The following is a 17,673-nucleotide window of genomic DNA, read 5'->3' as shown; positions in this document are numbered from 1 at the left end:
AGAAAATGACACTTTATAAACACAAACAGACCTTCAGTAGTAGCATATCAAAAGTAGCAATGTTACACTTAGAGAAATGTTTTAAAAGGCAAATAAATAGAATTTGGAGCAGATTGTGTATCAGCTAGGTATGCAGGCTGGTAGTGCTACAGTATATGAGTTAATAATTGTTAACCCCATTCAACCAGTGCCAATACTGTATTTGTAAGATGACCCAAGAGCTTTGACTCATTCTGAGCCTTCTTCCTTTTGATGGACAAGTGATGAGGGTAGCAGTAATCACACTGATGTTTTTTGAGAAAAGATGAATAGTTGAATACTTTTTAAATTACTGTCTTTAAAAATGTAGTTGGAAACCCCTTAATATGTACCGAGCGTTTGAGAAAATTGACCCTATTTCATTTGATGTAATGTAAACTAATGTGTACACAATTGTGTATATAGCACAATGCACAGATTGCTCTACAGGTGGATAGTGTTGACTAAAGCATTTGGCAGTGTTTTCACAATGAAAATCCAAGAATTAAAATAATCATGGTACAAAGAACAGATTATGTGTGTAGTTTTGAGCAAAAGCAATGGGGAGTCATTTGAGAGCTGGCTAATTTTGCTTGAAAACAAAAACTTTTGCATTAGAGCCATAAATCTGTGTGAAAGCATAAATAATTGTACCCTTGTTTCAAATGTCTGTGCTCGTTCCTTTTAAGCTTGTGAGAGAAGAATAAATTAAATTGTGCATCTATTAACTGTAACCTGCTTTTGGCAGTAAAATGCCCTATCATTCCCTTAGTAGTACATGCTCCACTCTCCCATTCATTTTTTTTAACCCAAATTTAACCTTATGATACTGAGGTCATGGTATAAAAATGTGAAATTTAGCATCCTCCTGGAAAATCGCATGCAAATCCTCTGTCTTGCTTTATTAATAGTGCTTGTCAATTCTTGTTTAATTGTGTATGTGTAGATGATGAATCAGAAAAGGCCACAAATGCATTTTATTATCCAATCCGGTTTAATAAGGAAATTGAGTTGCTAATATTTGAAAACTCTTCTTCCACTGGAGAGCACCTGCAGATATGAGAGAAAAATGATAATCAAATGAAAGTCTTCTTCTTCTTCTTTTTCTTCTAATTCATATAATAATAATAATAATAATAATAATAATAATAATAATAATAATTATTATTATTATTATTATTATTAGTATTATTATTATTATTATTATTAGTAGTAGTAGTAGTAGTAGTATTTTCCTTTTACTTGTATCCTTGTAAGTTAAATAACAAACATGGAAATTAAAATGTGGTTTGTTCTGTGGTTTTGGTTTTATAAGTGGAAAAGGGACTAAAGTGTTAATACTATGTAGTGGTGAGTTAAAGTGAAATGTCTACTTGTGTTATATTTATTCTTTGTTTCTGTCATTTAATGTAATATTTTGTCATTGATGAACATTTTGTCCATCTGCCAAATTTCACACATTATATTATTAGATTCCACATTTGAATGTCAGAGTATGTTGGTATAAGTTGGTATTATTTAAAAATACACCAAAAGACCAGTCTTTTTCCTCATTCAATCAAAACAGATGATCCAATCAATTTATAAATTACTTCTTAGAAGCCCTGCCCACTTCCTCTTTTCTTACATTAGTAATGTTTTGGCTGGTCATCTCGCTTGAAAAGTACATGGACAGTCTTGTTCTCTGACTTTTATTATATATATATTTATATATTAAGTATGTCTCAGTATCAATTCTTTTTATTTCAAGGTTGTTTCTTTGGTTTTGGTATCTGTTAGATTCCATCAATTTGTCTATCTGTTAAATGTATACAATATGATGTATGTGTGTATGGGTAAGTATTAATGTGTGCCTTTTTTTCTTCTCTACCAGGTGAGTTTGGAGAGGTGTATAAGGGGCGCCTGAAGTTACCGGGGAAGCGGGAAATCTATGTGGCCATCAAGACCCTAAAGGCAGGCTATTCTGAGAAGCAGAGACGGGACTTCCTGTCAGAGGCATCAATTATGGGCCAGTTTGATCACCCCAACATCATCCGCTTAGAGGGCGTTGTCACCAAAAGTCGGCCAGTCATGATCGTCACAGAGTTCATGGAAAACGGAGCACTGGACTCTTTTCTTAGGGTAAACCTCCAAAATGACATGTTTACTAAGAAAATACTTTATTAAAGTGCTTTCAATATAATGAATTAAGCAGTTTAGGATTAATTACATAAATTAACTGACTGGAGAAATAAGAATAATTGATATATGCAACATATAGATTGCAGCAAACTAAATTACTTTTTTATTACCTTATTAAATGCAGTAATATATGTTTAAAATTCACATAAACTGCGCTTGTTTAGAAATGAGACAATAATTCAATCAGCTGAATGTTCTAGCTTTTATAATTGACTGTAACATCACTCACCTAGAGCATTAATGAAATGGAGACCACTTTCTCATGCTAACAGCACCTTACTCTTCTCCCCTTTTCCAAACAGCATAATTCATCCGCCTGTGCTTGCCACAGTCAAGCTTTAATAGGCTTTTGAGTTTTATGAGCTTTTGGAGTGTGGGGGGATACACTGCTTAATCAATGTTCAAACCATTTCTTCTCCAATCTTATGGATTGTTTTTTTCCCCTCCTCTTTGATCCAACGGCGCTCTTTGAAGTAGGCTTTGCGAGCTACCTCGTCAGAGTAACGTTGCCATCGATTCTTCCGCTGCTCTCCGTGCTTATGTTGGGTTCAAAGCTTTTTTTCTCCCATGAGCTTAACGGAGGAAATGCTGAGGTGAAGGAAAATTTAGCTTTGCTTTTATATGGACAAAATGGCACGCTGTTGATTTTATAGCCCCCCCCCCTCACACACACCCCACCTTAGAACATGTTTCACACATATTTGTACATGGAGGGGCTTAGAATGAGACGTCAGATGGGATGTGAATGGAGATGGCAGATTAAATCAATCATGTGATCCATATACTATACACCTATTGATCAGCTATCTACTATGTTCTATAGTATATATGATATCCATGATAATCATTTCTAAGTTCTATTGATAATACTTGACTGCAGAACAATTTGGGTTGAGCAGTACATCAGCAGGTCTTACTGATGGTATAATAAGAATGATATATGTCAAACTGTTACACACACACACACACACACTCTCTTAAATGCAGATACACACACTTAAATGCAGATACACAGACTCAATTATATTTTCTATTTTCATGCTGTGAACATGCTGTTTCCTCCAATTACTAGAGAAAAAAAACAAGTAACCAAATATGATTCACTCGACTATCCTTTTTATTCAGTTTCCTGTTTATTCTATTTCCTTTTCATTTCTTTAGCAAAATTCATTTTGTGGAGAATAAGATGTTACAGTACATAAACAATGTTGTTTGTGTTCATTACACGCATGACTGTATGGCATGAAATGGACGGTACAGATTTGTAGCTGAAAACTACGTTTTGAGCTAGCTCCAGTCTCATGTCCTTGCACCATTCAGTGTATTTTTCTTACAGCGACCATTGGTGGTGCTGTTGCACTTTGTTCCACAAGGAAATCAAAATAGTTTCCTATTTTGCAATCAATCTAATGTTGATGCTATTAATGAAACCTCATAATAATGTTTTATTTAGTCTCTAAAAGTGAGGAGTAGTTAGCCATGTTTGCCCATGTTTACCAGGTGGCCCTTTCTGTTCTTGATACATGTATGTTCTGTTTGTATAATGTATATGTTATGTTTTGTATTCATAATATGTACTGTTTGTGTTTCCCTAAAAGCAAAATGATGGCCAGTTCACGGTGATCCAACTAGTGGGAATGATGCGAGGCATCTCAGCGGGCATGAAGTACCTGTCTGAGATGAACTATGTTCACCGGGACCTGGCAGCTCGCAATATCCTGGTCAACAGCAACCTGGTGTGTAAAGTGTCTGATTTTGGCTTGTCACGCTACCTGCAAGAAGATACATCTGACCCCACCTACACCAGCTCATTGGTGAGTCTGTCTTGAAATCATCAACCCAGACCTGTGGCTTATCCTTCTTTCTACAGTGTAGGCCCAAATGACACAGATTTGCATTTTGATGAAGTTCTTAGCAGAATTCAGAAAGATGAGTTGAAGGTTATAGCAAAAGTGCATGTTGAAACTTTCAATATGAAAAAGCATCCTTTTGAAAATCCTGTTTATATTATTAGGATTATGTGCAGATCTCTTTGCCTTAAGAGTAAGAAAGTAATATAACACTGTTCAGTTTATATCTTTTTAATCTTCCTACAAATTAATGTGTGAAAAATATTGTGTCCACTTTTCTTCTTTTTTTCCTTCTTCTTTGTGCTCTCCCCTAACTGTTCTTTTATTCATTCTTTATGCCAAATGCAATTTCTCTCTTTAAATCAAGAACACCTGTATAGAGAGGCAGTAGATCCTCATTGGATTTGAAAGCCAAATTGTAATTATGTGACTTTATTGACAATTCATGGTCTCAGTATGCCTTGTGTTCTTCTTCATGAGCTTATTTGTATGGGCAGGTTTCAAGGATTATTAACACGTGGATTTTTTAGTTTCGATTTGCCATGCTGAGCTGCCTTTGTATAAATCCACAGCCGCAAAGCAGATCTTTTATCAGATGTGTTTTAAATTCACTTACCCAAGCCAAAGAGTCTCCATTTTTGCATTGTGAGCAAATAGTTTTGTGTGTCTACACAGTCACATGCCCTTAGTCACATTGATAAACAAGAGAGGTATTAAAAAAAGGTAATAATCGTGACACATTGCATTTATAAAGTGCTTAATAATAGATTTTTCTAATAATAATAAAAAAGTGGACCACAAAATCAAGACCAAAAAATAATAATAATCATAAAAAAACTTACCACAACGTCAAGGTCTGACTTGAACTCTATACTAAAAACTGTGGGGTGAACAAAATTTGAAGGATCTGGTGAGAAAAATGGTCTCTGATCCCATATGTTGTCAGACATAATAGGAGAAGACTCACCACACACAAATATAATAATAATAATAATAATAATAATAATAATAATACTTGTGTTAGCATATATATGTTTGATATTGAGAATTTTTGTGGAAGATTAAGCAATAAAGACATATTTTCACACCTTTCTTTGCTTATACTGTATGTACCAAGGCCAATATTAGTATGATGTACTTATATGCACATATAGTTGATGACTATATAACTCACATTATAAAATCTTTATAATCTTCAATCTTTTGCTTGATACTAAAGTGAAGTTTGATGTGAGATTCAAGGTAAGTAACATGAATGTACTAAAAACATAGACACTCTTAAAAATGTTTCTACCTTGCTTATGGCAAATCCATATAAAATCTGATCAGTATGAGCATATAGGAGGAAGTGTGAGATGTAAAAAAAGCTGGTGTGATTTCCTGGTGAAACACAATAATTACCCCCCACCCCCACCCAACCAACCTATATGTGTAGGTCATTTATTGTGAGATTTTAACATGCCACTGAAGTGCAAGCAAGGAAATCTAAAAACATTTTTTTTGTTTGTTTTTCCTGCCAAGTGAAACATAGAGTCAGCACTTCTCTGCATAATTGGCATTAGAAAGTGTCCCATGTGAATAACCTTATGGAACAATGGGAAGTATTAATATAACGTTTAGGTATTGTAACACATTGTTGTTTTTGTTACTGATACTTGTTACTGATAGGTATGCACAAAATGATAAATGACAAAAAAACATAAATAAATAACTTGATGAATACATAAAATCCCTGCTTTATTCCTAAAACCCTTTAATGTCCTGTGTGTCCTGGTAGAGTCACTATATTTCATTAACAATTTTTTTTTAACTTAACCCAAGCCGATTGGGCAGCCGTTTGATAGAGGCCTATATTTAAATAATTATGGGGTCTGTTAAAAAACAGTTATATATTGTTGTTATTATTAACCGAATTAAATAAATAAGTAAGTAAGTAAGAATTTTTCCATTGCTTTGGACATTAAAGGGTTAGGGTCACAGGGATCTGCTGGAGCCTATCCCAGCACACATTGGGTGAAAGACAGTCACCAGTCCATCACAGGGCCACATATAGACAGACAACCACACACACTCACTCTCACTCCTATGGGCAATTTAGAATTGAATACAAAAAATAACTTAAATATAATTAACATAGGCTTAAAATTGGGATTTAATTGGTCTTTATTATTATTATTATTATTATTAATAATATTACTTTATATAAACGAGCAGTTATGAAATTTAGTGCATCAACACAGACTTTGAAGAATGCACAAATCTAGACTTTCCCATATCTACTCCAACTAATTCTTCACTGTTGTTTAGGCTGTGAGGTTGATGTTGCCTTCTCATTTATTGACCTTCTGACCTTCTGAAGTGTGTGTGTGTGTGTGTATCTGAACAAGGTTGAGAGAAGTATGTGTAATCTTTGGCTTTTCCACGCTGTCTTTGTATTTTGCACATTGTTAATTAGTTCACTGCCTGTGGCATCTCGGCTGTGCAAAGAAGGGCTGATCACTATGGCTCTAAACCAATCAGATAGCCAATCAGCCAAAGCTGAATCTTTGCTGACCATGCAAGATTTTGTTCAGCATCTCCCCCTCTCCTTCGAATTAATCACCTCTTCTTTTTGCCCTCCATTATTTTTTTTTCACATTTCTTCCCATAATTCACTGCAGTCAGCCAATTAGTCTTCTTATACTCTAGCTCAAGGCCAGGAAGAACAGGAGATCTTAATTGTATTTCATTAACCTCTTGGTTCATCTAGAGAAGAGAGGGATATGGAGAAACGGATTTAATCATGTTATTCTTTTCCATCCTCAATAGGTTTATTTCTCTAGGTTAGAACTGTAAATATTTAAATAAATACTCCTAACATAGCTCCTCATAACTTACACCATCCATCCATCCATCCATCCATCTGTCTCTCCATCCATCCATCCATCCATCCATCTGTCTCTCCATCCATCCATCCATCCATCAGTCCATCCATCCATCTAACGAATCAATTAACCGGATCATGCATCAATCTGTTATCTGGCCACCCACCCACCCATCCATCCATCCATCCATCCATCTAATGAATCAATTAACCTGATCATGCATCAATCTGTGGTCTGGCCACCCACCCATCCATCCGTCCATCCATCTGTTTTGAATCCACTTTTTTAAACATCTGTCAATACATTACTTTATTGCATTGTTCTTCTCGTTTATCCCAGTCATCCTTCCATTCATCTATCTACCAATCCATTCATCCATCCATTAATCCATCTCTCTGCATCTATCAATGCATCACTCACTGTGTCTCTCCACCCATCCATGCATCCATCCATTTGCCTTTGAATCTATTTTTATATACAACTATCCATACTTTACATTATTGCATTGTTCTTCTCATTTATCCAGCTAATCCATCTATTTATTATTACATTAAGTAATTGTCTGTCAATATATATTCTTTCATTGTTCTTCTCATTATTCCACAAGTTAAAGATCCATTCATTCATCCATCAATCCTTCCACCCATCCAGCCAATCAGCCAGATAGACAAGCAGGCAGGCAGGCAGACAACCAGCCATTTATTCTACTTTATAGCCATTTAAACAATAGTTTATCCATGTATTAATTTATTACACTGTTCTTTCCACAATTTATCCAGTTATCCCTAAATTTTTCCAGTTCTCTTCTCAGTCTGTAAATGAATGTCTATTTGCTGATTTTGCAGTCTGTTTACCACTCTTCGGTTCTGCCCAAGCTTTCAAAATTATACACTTCTCTGTTCATATTACTTTTCACCACATTGACCTCCCATTTGCAAGCAGTTATCTGTCTTTTATAAGTATTCACACTACTTTAGTCACAAACATTTGCAATTCAATAATGGAGCCTAGTGTGTCAGGGACACAGAGACGATGAAATAGTGTTGTAATTTTCAAAATGCATAAAAGAACAAGAAATTATTCTAAAGTGGCTGTCACATTTAAGCATTAAATGGCATCTAACATCTAGTATGAACACATTTCATGTTCTAGTGTCAAGAAATAATAAGAAGTCAGTGCACACAGCATGATGCAGAACAGTATGTTTTAAAAAAATATATATTTTTCCTGGTAAAATATTGTTGCTTTCACACAATTCATGTTGTTTGTAAGAGAGAGGGAGATAATGAAACATAAACAGCAAAATTTACATACAGCAATCTGTTCATGTACATGACAAATGTTCATGTATACATCTTAATTACAATTCAGTAAAACTAATTGTGGCTAGTTTAAATGAAATTCCTATCAAGTCGAATGACTTGGGGAAGCCTTTCAAAAATCAATTAAAAATAGCCATGTAGCCATTTAGAATATTCATTCTGTCTGGATGGGGTTAAGGGCATTAATAAAACATGTCTTTCTTGTGCAATTATTCCCAAGTAACTGATAATAGTAAGTAGATTGATAATATTAGAAGATTAAGGCATTAAGCATCTTACTGATTTTACAGTTTCTATTATTTTCAACAATTATATCATCTGTGTTCTAAGACAAATCTAAAATATTGAGCAACTTTACTGCTGTCAAAAAATATGTTTAGATGTCTGTTTAAAAATGATACTTTATAATTTGTCATAAACAACACAGACAGTCTGATAAAAATAAGTAAGTAAAAAGAAAAAAAGAAAAAATGAGCAGAATGCACTGACTGGACTCACATGCCTCTCAGTATTATGGGAATGTTGTATTACCACACATACATACCTTTGGATTACCTTTAATGTGTATATCTACAGTGTCTTGATTAGGTTGCTTATAAACAATGTGTTAGAAATCTGCGAGCGGAATGATTTCATTTGGACTGGCGATTGCAGTTAATCAAAGGTTTTCAGGTTATCTATAAAAGCAATAAGTAAACCAACAAACAAATAAACAAATAATACAGAAGACCAAATTACTGCTAATACCTTGCCAATTGTACATTAAAAAAAAGCAGCATTCATCATTTTTTCTTATTTGTCATTTCGAGGCTGTAGAAGCTAATATTTAAATTTTCTTTATCAGCCATGTAGTATGGAGTTAGAATATATACTCACCACTATGGGTATTTCATCAGTTCGAGAAGGCATGTTCGAGCTTTTGCTTAAGGTAGTTTAAACATCAGAATACACTGCAAGGGTGAAGCACATGCCACTGTAGGTTCTGAGTGAAAAGCATTCTTCCTAATCCCTAAAGGACCTAAATTAGCCATGGTCTCCGGCTCAGAGGGCTGACTTACTCTCTAAAGTGTCAATCACAGCAGCACTAGCCAGTCACGGACATGTGTGAGCTCATGTATGCAGAAGAGGGTAGATAACATTTTCTTCAGAGTGGATTACAATGCCCTGTGATGCAGCAAGATCAGCAGCTTGCTTTAAAATGTGTTATGAGAAATAACATGAGCCAGCATCCCCATCCTCTGGTGACAAAAGAAACGGCAGCTGCTCTAAGATCTGAGAAACTCTAAGAAACTGCTGTGGAGATTTAGCTATTAAATTTTTCTCCTTTTAGGAGATTTTCTCCATAAGAGTACATAGATAAACAGATTTGTCTCTTTTTGTCTAATAGTTGCACGTGTAATTATACTTTCCATCCATTCCTTTCATTGTCTTCTCTGCATCCCTGCATTTATTTATTTACTTACTTACTTACTTACTTACTTACCATTAAAGACATTACTAAGAGATAAAAAAGCAAAAGAAGAGAAGTGTAAAAGACCATTAATTTGTATCTTGGTATCTGGTTATCATCAAAGCAGTTTGAAGAAACAAATGAAAGAAAAAATATTTAAGAAATAGTTTAAAAAGAAAGTTCTAAAGAGTGAAAGAGTGAAAATAAACATTATTAACTAATTCCAAGTTTCAGCAGTCAACTGAAAGATTCAAAATCCGAAATCTCATAAATCTTCGAGTGCTCTGTCTTGTTTAAAACTTTGTGTTCTGTTCCAAAAACAAGGACATGTTTTTCAGAAATGGATGAATCTCTTTAACTCTGTAAACTCACAGGGACTGTCAATGCTTAGAGACTAACATTCACTCTTAAGTACTTGTAAGTACTTAAGCCTCCTGTTATCATCGCTCACTGCAGTTACAAACTTATTCATACTGGTTACAGAATAACATGATTTATTATGAAGAAGTGAATGATATGTGTAGAGTTTAAAAGAACATAACTTGCAAGGTGAGGTCTGAATGAATGGAAGATTGTTCCCTAGCAAGCATACAGAGGGCCATTGACTCTCATGGGAGAAGTAAGGAGAAGAAGGAAGGAAATTGAAAGGAAGAAAGCAAAGAAAAGAATCTCTCCCACTCCAATACCCCCCCCCTTCTCTCTCTCTGAATGACGAATGCATTGGTTGGGCGATTTGGCAGGTTCCATTATGGTTGTAGATAGTCTAACATTGTTTCAAATGGAAAATGAAACTATTTACACACAGGTGGGAGCAGAGGATGCAGCCTCTCTCTTCTCTTATCTCATTCCCTTTTTCATTGTCCTCACACATTTTAGGTATCTGTGCACTGGCAAATAAAATGCAACATTCGCAGAGGTTCTTAAGGTCCTCTGTTTGTTTTCCATCCATCCATCCATCCATCCATCCATCCATCCATCTATCTATTTGCTGTACTGCATATCCTACACAGTGTTGCAGGAAACCTGGAGTCTCAAGGGACTTAGGGAGCAAGACATGGGGCACCCTGGACTGGGGGAGTAAACCTGGAGTATCTGGAGTAAACAGGTGCATCAAATCCCCAAACCATGGAGATGTGAGGCAAACATGCTAACCACTATGCCCCCCCATGTGTTCTATAATGAATGTGAATTCATCTCTCTTTGTCTATCCAATCACCTGCTCAGCTCCTTTCTTTTTTGAATGTGAGATTAAAAACAGTTTAATTTTTTTGTAGGATTCAGTGAAGCAGTAAGCTTCAGATTCACCACCACAACCCTTACCAGGATAAACGGCATGCTGAAGATAAATGAATGACTGAAAAAAACAAAGTAGAAGAGGCACATGTAAATGCTTAGAACCAAATTGGCCAAAGTGATGATGTTTTTGAAGTAAAACAAAATGAACGTTCATTTTGTTGTTACTGCTTGTGTGGAGGCGCATTGACTATGTTATTCCATGAACTAGCAACCCTTGATGTATTCGTGTCTCACACCCAGAGTTCCTAGCATAGACTTGGTGATCAATGACCATGATAAAAACAGTTTACTCAAGAATGAATAAATGACTAAATTAATTGCTATATAATTAATATTTAAAAAAAAACATCTTTAAAGCCAGGTTTATTTTGTATGATTTTCCATCTGATTTTGTTGTCAAAGACGAAAATCATACAACATAAAATAATTCTTTGGTCATGAGATGAAGCCTGTGGTGTTAATGTGACATGTTCACCAGCAGCCAATTCAGTGCCATTGCAGCCAAGGAAAGTACTGACAGTACTGGCAGTGTCAGAAAGTTTGGATTAAAATCTCAGCATGACTTCAGCTACATGCTGATCTAGAAGCCAGGCATAGAGGACAGCATAGAATCACAAAAGTCACTGGACAGATACAAATATAGTAGACAATGGTAAAAAAAAATAAAAACCTAAAGGTTTAATTAATTAACACAATAAGGTTGTTATCACATTACCTTACTACATACCTCTTTCATACATTACTTTCATACAGTGGGTTGAGCTATGCACTCAAATGGACAGAAAAAATAAATAAATTATTTATATATATATATATATATATATATATATATATATATATATATATATATATATATATAAGGCTTACTTTAATAAATAAACATTCAGTGATGTGTCTTTTCCAGAAAGACACAACAAACACGTCACAGAGATTGATGATAAACAGAACAAAGTAATTTTAATGAATTTTTAAAGCAGCTTTATTGTATATTCTGATATGAAGGCTGTCTCAGAATTCAGCCAAGATTTATTAGGATTACCTCGTACAGTGTGCCTAGCAGTAATCTTAAAAGCCTGCAACAATCATGCAGTCTACATCTAGCATAAAACACTTAATGAATGCAAATGTATGTGTGAATTCACTTCAACATTTAAACATTTGACCACAGTGGTGTGAGTATGGCAAAATAGCACTGTTCCTAATTATAGTAATGAGATACATGCAAACAGTTGCATGCCCCGTCATCCAAATGCTGTCTAAAAACGTCTTTTATCCAAGCTCTTATAGCAGTGGATTGCAGCTGATAATCACATTTATTTAAATAGGGACTCTCCCAGAATAGAAGAGAAATATGGCTCTTTAACCTGGTTATGAATGACAAGGTCATAATCTAATATTAAAATCCAGAATGGGAAATTGGAGAGAAAGGGACAATAAAGGATTAGGGAAGTTAGGTTTAATTTGAGCCATCGGCCTCGGGGCCACTGTGTGTGTGTGTGTGTGTGGGAGAGAGAGAGAAATAGAGAGTGAGAGAGAGCGCTGAAGGTTAAGCTGAACTGCAGACACCTCACCAGATCTGGTTATAGCATACATTTTCTTGCTCCTATTATTGCAACACAAATTGGATTGCGATTTGGAATTAAACTAAATTAGATTTGAGCCCATTTGTGGAGTGGCATAATGTCCAGTGGTTAAAATTTATGCCAAACTTAACATGCTCATTTCATATTTATCTACTGCATTTTAATAGGGATTTGACATAAATGTATAATTGTTGCACTGTCTTCCAGTATCATATTATTCATTATGACAAATGTAGATATCATTATATTCGCAGTGTGTGTGTGTGTGTGTGTGTGTATATGTGTGGTTGTGTGTGCGTAAAGCTACTTTTAACAATGTACACTCTGCACATTACACATTTAACCATACACAAATGCAGCATTATACTGAGTTGTATTATATATATATATATATATATATATATATATTTATATATGGCATCTCTGTTCTGTCTGTAGTATGTGAATGGTTGTGTGATGTCATTATTTTGAGCCCCCTCCCAAAACACCACACTGAAGTGTGTGATAACTCAAATCACGGATGAATGCACCTCAGGAGGCAGGGGGGTGTCTACCATCTGCTTGTTAGCTCAAGACAGTTCACAGCTCTCACTCAACCTGACCAGATAGAGTCTATCCATCCATCCATTGAGTTTGTAGTCGTGGATTGCCTCATAACAGGGTACACTCAAAGGTTCCTCAAGGTTGAGGCAGCCATCCATCCATCCATCCAAACCCATCCACCCATCCATCCACCCATCAACCCACCCACCCACCCATCCATCCATCCATCCATCCATCCATCTCTCTTTATCTCTCTCTCACTCTCTCTTTGTGTCATTCTCTACATCACCATCCCAATGGAATGGAAAGGACATTTTCATGGAATTGATGAAAATGAAAGTGTCGCTTTCATGTTCATTTCTAAGCTGCAGTCTGATTAACCCTGCATACTGCCATTTCTTTCATCGCTGAATCTCACATATGTGACAGTGTATCCGCGTGTTGCATATATAATCATAGTCATAATAATGTCTCTGGGTGATTTTTTTTTTTAATCACATGGAAATCTATAGAGCTTCATGTCCTTACCTTTATAATACGGCCAAAAAAAATAAAAATAAAACTTGACTGAACGTGGAACAGTAGTTAGAATGATTTTCCATCATGAAACTTGACACGACTTCCTTCCTAAATGAACAAGCTATTTTAAGTCAGTATTGTATTGCACACATTCAATTTGTTCATTATGGTAAAAGAAAATAGGTCATTGGTTTTTAAATAAATATCAAAAAGCTATTTTAGTGCAAGTTATATTTATTTAGTCTCTAATTTATATTTCATGTACAGACATCCACACCTGTCATCAGCAGGGGTACAGTATATTAATATAATCTAGTAATCTAATATAATTAAGATGTAGTTAATATAATAAAACAGGGTGCTAACCATTTCCAAGGGTAATTAACACACAATACAGCATGGACTCTTCAAGTTTCATTTTATCTTCTTAAATGCTCCTTAAACAGCTAAATAAAAGTGAAGGGGAAAAAAAGAAGAAATTAATGTGATTGTGATTTCTATTAATCTGTGCATCTTCTCTCTTCCATAATTTGCCAACTATGAGAATACCAATAATGTGAATCTCATCTGTCTTTCCTACATTTCTGTGTTGAGTTCACATCTGTCAAGAAGTTTAAGTGCAAAGAAACAATGACTGCAGCAGGGGATATTTCAAAGTATTGAAGAGGCAAAGCTGGAATCGAGAAATACAGACAGGAAAATTGGATGATGGGTGGATAGCTGGCTGGCTGTGTACATGGATGTCAGCTAGATACTGTAGATTTGTATCTAAGAAGTGCTGCTGTAATCATAAACACTGTTTTGTTCTTCTTCACAGTATGCTCCTACTAAACTTTTTTTTTACTCAACAGTATATAATTGCATAAACCCACTATCTGATGTGATGGTGTCTATTTTGATTCTGGTTCCTCTCAATGTTTCTTATACATGTCTTTTCATTAGGGTTTTTTTTTTCACTTACATCTTTGATTTGCTCATTAGGAATTTAAATCTGCATCCAGATTTCTGTAAAGCTGCTTTAACAATGTCCATTGTTACAAAATGCTATACAAATGAAATTGAATTAACTTGGGTAAATTGAGATCATGGACATGAAGCAGCTGTAGTCTAAAGCATTGTCCAGAATTTCATGATGCACTGGCCACCGGGTGATCCGTTTCAGCTCCAGTTTCTCATTCTTTGCTGTTCATACCAGGATTACTACAAAAGACAATTATGAGAGAAATGGTTACGAGACATCATGTGGTCAGGATCCATTTTTATATTGATTGCATCACACACCTGTGTACAAATAAAGTTTAAAAAACTTTGGTCTACTCTAGCCAAGGAAGCACACAAGAAGACTCACACCAGTCTGTCAGCTTCTTGCCAGAAAAGAATAAAAGTTTTAGATCAAAAAGGGCAGAAGCAGAGTCACAATGACACAACCGGCAAACACACTCCTCTAACATCCTGTGAGTTTCATCCTCCCCTAACTTCCTGTGCACATGTGCCTGTCCAGCTGTTCCCCTCTCTGGCAGCGGTTTTAGTTGGAGTTGGAGTGTGTGTATGTGTGTGTGTAATTTAGTCTTTCTTCACTTTTTAATCAGTTGCCAGTCAGTTGCTATGATTGGAGCCAATTGGCTTTATTAAACTCAAATTCAAACTCAACAAACCTGTGTGTGTGTGTGTGTGTTGTATTATTACATCTCGGCAGTGAATATCTAACAGTTTTAACCATAAGAGAATATTTGCTGCTTAATATTTATTCCATCCTCCAAATCTTTGTATGACAAAGTGAAGTCTTAAATATACTGCTGTCTATGTTAATCAGCCAGATTACCAAACATACTTTTATAGAGCACACATAGACCAATTATACTGTAGGGATACAAGAATCAGGGACTAATGCAAGTATCAAGTACCAAGAAGCAAAATCTCTATCATTTTATCCAATGTCAAAGCCCATCCATCCATCCATTGTCTATACCCGCTTATTCCTAATTAGGCTCACGGGTGTCTGCTGGAGCCTATCCCAGCACACATAGGGCAAAAGGCAGGGGTACACCCTGGACAGATCAATGTCAAAGCCATTTTTTTATATTTAAAACATAAATAAATATGAAAATAAGGACACCATGTGTCTTCCCTGAAACCTGAGCCAGAATGAAAGTGGGGAGGAAAAGATGCTGCTAATCCCTTTTGTTTAAAACATTTCCTATTTCCCTAGAAACCACCAGATTTTGAGTCTAGTTATCTGCAAGCAGGAACCTTACATGTTAGTCAACACATATGCTCATAAGAACACATGCAGATACTTCATTTACATTACATTTACATTCACAGCATTTGGCAGACGTCCTTATCCAGAGCAATGTACAAACTTTCTTTGAAGTCGCTATCAACGAATGCATCAATACTGGTTTGCTTGGACAGAAACTAAGGATGACATGAGTCTAAAATTCTGTTGGGAAGAGATACTCTCACAATAACAACACAAACATAAGCCAAAGTGTTATTCATACTATCCTTAGACACACACACACACTAGTAAACATATCCTGAAAGAAATTGCTTAAACTACAAACCCTAACATAATATCCAGTCCTAAGGCTTAAACAATAGAGTGTTAACTATGATATAATGTTATTTTTAGTTAAAATTATATAAAAAATATATATTTTTGTGATTTTTATCAAAATGGATGGGCATCTAAATGCATGAGGTCCTCTCCATTACCTTATTTATTTTTATTTTTTTTTCTCAGGGAGGGAAGATCCCAGTGCGGTGGACATCTCCGGAAGCTATTGCATACAGGAAGTTCACATCAGCAAGTGATGTGTGGAGCTATGGCATCGTCATGTGGGAAGTGATGTCATTTGGCGAGCGGCCGTACTGGGACATGTCCAATCAAGATGTAAGTTCATCTAGAGCCCACAGTCAGCCAAAGATTTTTTTTATTTGTTTATTATTTGGCTAGACTATGTTTCTGCCTCTAGATATACTATAGTTGGTTAAAATGTAATCTTTGGAAGGATAAAGGCACATTTGGGCATGTAATAATGAAAATGTATTCTAAAAAATTCATTTTGGATATAAAATACACACACAAAAACAAAATTTGTTTTAAGGTTTATAAATGCTGTGAATATTAATTACCCATACTGTTTTTATGGTGTACACAATATCAGACATTATGGTACGTATTATGGTACTTATTTAAAAGGATAACACAAGCACCCCCATGCCAATATTTAGAACCTGATTGTAACAGGGCACCAAGGATAAAGACCGAGAGGAAGCAGGTATGTGAACACAGTTCTTTAATGTGAAGCACACTCAAAAAAGGAGGCGTGAATTAAGAGAAACCGAAATTGGAAAAAAATGGAGCACTAGTAAAAAACAACTCCCTTGGGAGAATAGAACGGAAGACGCATAGACGATTAATCCAACAGGACATAGGCACGAAGAGCAGACTCTAAGAAAGTCAGTATAATACTCGCCGCTGACTCTGACGAGTGAGGGTGCTAAATAATGTCCGGGAAATTGGGTGCAGGTGTCAGCGCTAGAACTCGGGTGATTGGGCGGCATGGCTGAGGTTGGTGCATCCGTGACACTGATACAAAAACATTTCCTATTTTTTAAGATTTTTTAACAAAAGTCAGCTTTAATAGGGCAGAGGATTCAAGCTGTGGGGTGAAAGAAAACAAACAATTTCATATTTATATGACCTGCCAATCTTTATGTATTTTGCATAGGAGCTCTGCATTTTAACATCGAAGAACCCTAGAATGAGTTATTACTCAAGAATAGACCAAAAAAAAGCTTAATAAAATTTTCTTAATAAAAATGGCATACGACTCAATCAGTATATTAATGTGTTATGAATGATTGACAGTCCATCTCATTTCGGTAATGTTTCGGATGGTGCTGTAGTCCCCACTGATTTCCTGCTTGAAAGATGCACTGACATAGATAATAGAGAATGTTTTCTACAAATTAACTTACAGTGAAATATAGTTTTAGTTTAATTTATTTGTAAAAGAAAAGAAAAAAAAAATCCAAAAA

The 17,673-nt window shown here is 35.4% G+C and overlaps 1 protein-coding gene across 3 annotated transcripts in view; it reads left to right on the top strand.

Moving 5' to 3' along the window:
- LOC131371026 (ephrin type-B receptor 1-B) overlaps positions 1–17,673 on the top strand; it is a 315,677-nt gene that overhangs the window by 277,829 nt on the left and 20,175 nt on the right. For all 3 annotated transcript variants that reach the window (XM_058418733.1, XM_058418732.1, XM_058418731.1), the window contains 3 exons: positions 1,892–2,139; positions 3,798–4,013; positions 16,373–16,522. In XM_058418733.1, the coding sequence (XP_058274716.1) occupies positions 1,892–2,139; positions 3,798–4,013; positions 16,373–16,522 (614 nt within the window). The remainder of the gene's footprint in view (positions 1–1,891; positions 2,140–3,797; positions 4,014–16,372; positions 16,523–17,673) is intronic.

Source organism: Hemibagrus wyckioides, linkage group LG20, assembly GCF_019097595.1.
Source record: "Hemibagrus wyckioides isolate EC202008001 linkage group LG20, SWU_Hwy_1.0, whole genome shotgun sequence".
NCBI lineage: Eukaryota > Metazoa > Chordata > Actinopteri > Siluriformes > Bagridae > Hemibagrus > Hemibagrus wyckioides.
The sequence above is the reverse complement of the archived record's forward strand: the minus strand, read 5'-3'. Positions and strand labels throughout refer to the sequence as shown.